Source organism: Colobus angolensis, unplaced genomic scaffold, assembly GCF_000951035.1.
Source record: "Colobus angolensis palliatus isolate OR3802 unplaced genomic scaffold, Cang.pa_1.0 Scaffold51, whole genome shotgun sequence".
Lineage (NCBI taxonomy): Eukaryota > Metazoa > Chordata > Mammalia > Primates > Cercopithecidae > Colobus > Colobus angolensis.
The window spans coordinates 13,451,234-13,456,968 of NW_012118599.1; the positions used below are offsets into that span (position 1 = coordinate 13,451,234).

A 5,735-nucleotide genomic window follows, 5' to 3' on the forward strand; every position below is an offset into this window, starting at 1 on the left:
CTCCCGGGTTTACGCCATTCTCCTGCCTCAGCCTCCCGAGTAGCTGGGACTACAGGCGCCCGCCAACTCCCCGGCTAGTTTTTTTGTATTTTTTAGTAGAGACGGGGTTTCGCCGTGTTAGCCAGGATGGTCTCGATCTCCTGACCTCGCGATCCACCCGTCTCGGCCTCCCAAAGTGCTGGGATTACAGGCTTGAGCCACCGCGCCCGGCGCCATAATTTTTTTTCAAGCATTAGCCTTTTTCATTGTTCATACTTTATTCCTTGTATCAACAGGTTAAAAAAGTAAAATTTTCCCAAGCACTGATTTACAGATCATGTTTATAAGCTGCACGCAAAGGTCAGTTCCATAAAGGGTAACATTCAGTAATCTATTTAAATGCAATTTTAACCCTTATTTTAAGCTAAGTGAAACAATAATACAAAAGACTAAATATACACAAAACCTGCATATCCTGAACTTCACTGACGTGAAACTCAAATCTTTCATAATTGAACTCCTATTCTTTTTACTTACCATTCAAGGCTCAATTCAGATGTCCCCTCCTCTTGAAATGTTAAGTACCTCTCGGCCCCCCTTCCTGGTCTCAGCGGAATGCTCCCCATCCCAACCCTGCAGTCTTCATCGCTATCAACCACCTTCACCATATTACACTGGATTCACTTGTTTATACACACCATTCCTCAACAAGACTGAACATCTTTGCAGAACTGGGTAGAAACCGTGTCTAATTTGGCCTGTAAACGGAGCGTCTAGCACATTGCTCAACAAACACAAACGGAGCGACCCCCAAGAGCAGCTACTGAGACAGACACAGGCTGCTCAGACCACAGGGTCTGGCCTTCATAACCCTCCCCAGACAACTCCGGCCCCACTTACCTTCTCGAAGCGGTCCTGGTCCCAGGCATCATCATAACCGGAATAGTTCCCGGGAAAGTCAGTGGTATGCACCTAGAGCAAAGGGACGAGTTTGTCCACGAACGGACAATGAGCCCACGGCTATCCCCACGCCAATCCCAAGACCCACCCCTGTTCCGCTCTCATTCCTCCCGCCCGAGCTCAAGGCCACAAGGCTTACATTGCGAACCCCAAACTCCCCTAGAACTACGCGGCCCCGCATTTCCTCCACCGCCTGAGAAGCCGCCATCTTCAATCTCTCCACGAGACTAGAGGCTCTATCTGGCGCGTGCGTCCTACTAGCCTGGCTCCGTCTCCGTGGCAACGCGCTGGCTCCTGGAATCTTAAATATCGCGAGACTTTTCTCCGCCTCCGTCCACGTCCCCAGCCTCCGGAAGTTGGTTTTGTCCAAACATCCGGGCTTCTCCTTTTTGTGTTCCGGCCGATCCCACCTCTCCTCGACCCGGGACGTCTTCCTCACTGAGGCCCACATCTCGCCCACTCCTCCGCGCGCGGGGCTAGCGCGGGCTTCAGCGACGGGAGCCTTCAAGGGACATGACAACTACAGCGGCGCCGGCGGGCGGCGCCCGAAATGGAGCTGGCCCGGAATGGGGAGGGTTCGAAGAAAACATCCAGGTAATGGCCCCAAGGCACTAGCTGCCAGCAACCCGAGGGCCGGCGATGTCCAGAAGTGTCTTGAGGATTCTCCCTGTGGGCCTGAAAGTCCGCTCCGTTTGCAAAACTCTAGTCTTTGGGTCTTCGTGCACACTAAAGTCAGTGGGATTAACATTGACCTGAAAGGGCCAGACTAGTACTCCAGCCTGAGGGTCTCGGGTCTCTGGGCCCGCTCGAGGCATTAGGAAGAAGGTATTCTTGGAACAAGTTAGGAAGTTGGTCGGGGTCAGGCATGGAGTGGGGTTGGGTGGGATTCACTGGCATTCTCTGAAAACGTATTATGTGTATAGTTTTGTTTGGGGCTTAGGAAAGAAGGAAATGGGCACTTTTTCAGCCTTTTAGTCTTTGGTAGGTAAGGTAGGAAAAAGACAGGAATGGAAGACTAGTAGTATGTTTCCCAGGCTAGAAAAGACAGCCAAAGCTAGAAACCAAGAGTTCTGAGAGCATATGAGGGGGAATGGAGTGGCATGATCTGTAGTGATTCCGAGCCGTATCCTCAGCAGTGGAAGAACAAAGCCCTAAACCCTGGGATGAGCAGAGGACTTAATGGATGGAACAGAAAAGTCCTGCACTCTAGGAGCCATTGTCTTCACAGGGCGGAGGCTCAGCTGTGATTGACATGGAGAACATGGATGATACCTCAGGCTCTAGCTTCGAGGATATGGGTGAGCTGCATCAGCGCCTGCGCGAGGAAGAAGTAGACGCTGATGCAGCTGCTGCTGAAGAAGAGGATGGAGAGTTCCTGGGCATGAAGGGCTTTAAGGGACAGCTGAGCCGGCAGGTGGCAGATCAGGTAAGCAAGATTGAATCCTCTGCAGGTGGAAAGGTATACCTAGGTGTGTCCCGTGTTCTGGAGTTAGTGTTGGTGATGTTCGCCCCAGGTTGTCCCGTTAGAACCATGTAGAAATCAAGCGGAAAATAGGCAACAGGGTCTAGAACCAACAGTCCCACAATACCTATGCCCATCTTCCTTACTTCAGATGTGGCAGGCCGGGAAGAGACAAGCCTCCAGGGCCTTCAGCTTGTACGCCAACATCGACATCCTCAGACCGTACTTTGATGTGGAGCCTGCTCAGGTGCGGAGCAGGTGAGGAGCCTTATCTTGAAGAAGCTTCCCTCCTAACACCTAGTCCTTTATGCACACTACAATCAGATTTCAAGCCCTGGGCTCTGGTGGGCTCCCCCTCTTCATGACCCCATCATCTCTCATCACTGCACCTGTCACTGAAACAAACAATAATAGCACACCAACTTCCTCCTTTTTTCCATCTTGCTGACTACTCATATTCCCTCAAAACCTACCTCAGATGTCACTTCCTCTGTTCCACATTCCTCAATCCCACCCCCAGTTCTCTCCTGGTGTTCCTATAGAACTTTGTGCTTGCCAGCTGGGTGCAGTGGCTCATGCCTGTAATCCCAGCACTTTGGGAGGCTGAGGTGGGTGGATCACAAGGTCAGGAGATCGAGACCATCCTGGCTAACACAGTGAAACCCTGCCTCTACTAAAAATACAAAACAAATTAGCTGGGCGTGGTGGTGGGCACCTATAGTCCCAACTACTTGGGAGGCTGAGGTAGGAGAATGGCATGAACCCGGGAGGCAGAGCTTGCGGTGAGCCGAGATCGCGCCACTGTGCTCCATCCTGGGCCACAGAGCGAGACTCCATCTAAAAAAAAAAAAAAGAACTCTGTGCTTGCCTCTAATAGACAGCACTTCACCACTGCTTTCCTTTCTTATTCCTGGAATCTTCCCCCCAGAGACCAACAGCATCTCAAAAGCAGGCTCTGTCTTGTTTATCTTTTTATTCCCAGCAGCAGAATAGTCTCAGAATCAAAATATCAGGGCATAGTTTTTGAGTGACTTTTCAAGAACTAGATTTAATCCTGGCTTGGTTTTTTTGTTCGTCCTTTAATCAATGCTAATCAAATACCCAGGACAATCTCAAGTATTTATTAAGCATTTGCTCTGTGCCAGACCCTATACTAATTGTATCTGGTTCAGTGGTGAAGATAGATGGGAGCCTTGCTCTTGAGTGCAGTTACAGCACAGTATTCATGCTATGATGGGGCACACAGGAGGGATATGTGAGCCAAAGCAGGTTGGTGAGTGGGACAGAACAAGTTTCCCAGAGGAAGTAAAATCTAGCTAAAATCCAAGGTATGATTAGGAGCTAGCCACTTGAGAGAAGGGGCAAGTGACTGAATTTTCATACCACTTCACATATATTTTTCAAGAAAATGCTCGACAGTGCCTGGAGGCACAGTTAAGCAGGAAGAGGAGGCATTTTTACTATTCCCTCAGTAACACCTTTCATTCTAAACCTTCCATCTAGCCCGCTAGACTTTTCCCAGGGCTTCCTCATTACAGCCCTGAATTCTGGGTACTCTCTGCTGAGGTCTACCTGTCTTGTCTTGTCTTTTTATTTTGTTTTGTTTTTTTGAGATGGAGTCACACTCTGTCACCAGGCTGGAATGCAGTGGCGCGATCTCGGTTCACTGCAACCTCCGCCTGCCAGGTTCAAGCAGTTCTCCTGCCTCAGCCTCCTGAGTAGCTGGGACTACAGGCGCCTGCCACCATGCCCAGCTAATTTTATGTATTTTTCGTAGAGACGAGGTTTCACCATATTGGCCAAGCTGGCCCCTAACTGCCAACCTTGTAATCTGCCTGCCTCGGCCTCCCAAAGTGCTGGGATTACAGGCGTAAGCCACCACGCTCAGCCTGCCTGTCTTTTCAAGGGGAGGGGGCAGATGGATACATGGTTAGGCTCTTCGTCAAGGCCCGACAGGGCTGACTTCTCCATATAGCTGCTGTTTCAGTCAGCTAAGTTTCAGAGGGTTGTCCTTCCTGGAAGTAATTTTAGGGGCAAGGAAATGATTTCCTCATTCCCTTATCTGTCTTTACTACCCTGTTCTACCCTGTCATCCAACATGTCCTCTAGGCCAGGCCCCATTCCCTGAGTTAGAGATGAATAAAATTCAGGCCTTGCCCTCCAGAACCTCATGGCCTCGGGCTGCCTCTGCTTTAATCTCTCCTCTCCTTTCCCAGGCTCCTGGAGTCCATGATCCCTATCAAGATGGTCAACTTCCCCCAGGTGAATAGAGGGTGGCACGTCTGGAGAGCGGGGGGAAGCACCAGGGCAGAGGGTGGGACCACCAGGCAAATCCTGGGAAGCCATAAACAGACGAGCTGTTGTACCCTCCAGCCTGAATGAGTTGGTATATTGACAGAAAATTGCAGGTGAACTCTATGGACCTCTCATGCTGGTCTTCACACTGGTTGCCATCCTACTCCACGGGATGAAGACGTCTGACACTATTATCGTAAGCAGGACAGACAACTTTGGGGGGGTGGCTGCCCTAGGTTGAAAGCTGCCTGAGGATACGGTGGTGGAGTGAGACAGGAACCACCCCTGCGGAAGGCCCTAGGTGAGGCTGAGATCAGAGGCCTCCTAGGACTAAGTAGAGCCTTCACCCCACAGCGGGAGGGCACCCTGATGGGCACAGCCATTGGCACCTGCTTCGGCTACTGGCTGGGAGTCTCATCCTTCATTTACTTCCTCGCCTACCTGTGCAACGCCCAGATCACCATGCTGCAGATGTTGGCACTGCTGGTAAGGAGCCAGGCATGGTGGGCAATAGTGATGTTAAAAAGAGTAGCCAGGCCTTGGTCTGCATCTGTCCTGGGGCCCCAAAGTCTGGAATGGGAGGAGTAGGCCAATGGACCATGTGTTTCCCACGGTCCCCATGAGAGGCCAGAAACCAGCCCAACCTGAGTGATTCTCCTCTCCACCATCCTCCTTCCCAGGGCTATGGCCTCTTTGGTCACTGCATTGTCCTGTTCATCACCTATAATATCCATCTTCACGCCCTCTTCTACCTCTTCTGGCTTTTGGTGGGTGGACTGTCCACACTGCGCATGGTAAGCTGGGCAAGAGGCTTCCAGGGCTGGGCTGTCCTCCCAGGGAGTTGGGGAAGACAGCCTGGAGCTGTCCATCTCACAAAGAGCCCTAAGTGGGAGGGAAGGGCCCAAAGATGGTTCTGCCGTGGTTGGGAGTGTCTTCCCCACTCCTCACTTTGGAGCCAGGCCCTTTGAGCTATATTCTCATGGCCCTAGGTAGCAGTGTTGGTGTCTCGGACCGTGGGCCCCACACAGCGGCTGCTCCT

General features: G+C 51.4%; 2 protein-coding genes across 2 annotated transcripts in view; one reads left to right on the forward strand and one right to left on the reverse strand.

The window, feature by feature from the left end:
• Positions 1 to 1,227, reverse strand: part of POLR1C (polymerase (RNA) I polypeptide C, 30kDa) — a 5,124-nt gene extending 3,897 nt beyond the window's left edge. The window contains exons 1-2 of the mRNA XM_011960364.1: positions 1,079 to 1,227; positions 880 to 951 (exon numbers count right to left, since the gene is read on the reverse strand). Of these exons, the coding sequence (XP_011815754.1) occupies positions 880 to 951; positions 1,079 to 1,147 (141 nt within the window). The 5' untranslated portion in view covers positions 1,148 to 1,227. The remainder of the gene's footprint in view (positions 1 to 879; positions 952 to 1,078) is intronic.
• Positions 1,228 to 1,266: 39 nt separating this feature from the next.
• The window catches only part of YIPF3 (Yip1 domain family, member 3), a 7,997-nt gene continuing 3,528 nt past the window's right edge, over positions 1,267 to 5,735 (forward strand). Inside the window, exons 1-8 of the mRNA XM_011960439.1 lie at positions 1,267 to 1,533; positions 2,168 to 2,365; positions 2,553 to 2,659; positions 4,618 to 4,663; positions 4,800 to 4,892; positions 5,051 to 5,182; positions 5,377 to 5,490; positions 5,686 to 5,735. Coding sequence (XP_011815829.1) covers positions 1,453 to 1,533; positions 2,168 to 2,365; positions 2,553 to 2,659; positions 4,618 to 4,663; positions 4,800 to 4,892; positions 5,051 to 5,182; positions 5,377 to 5,490; positions 5,686 to 5,735 — 821 coding nt within the window. The 5' untranslated portion in view covers positions 1,267 to 1,452. The remainder of the gene's footprint in view (positions 1,534 to 2,167; positions 2,366 to 2,552; positions 2,660 to 4,617; positions 4,664 to 4,799; positions 4,893 to 5,050; positions 5,183 to 5,376; positions 5,491 to 5,685) is intronic.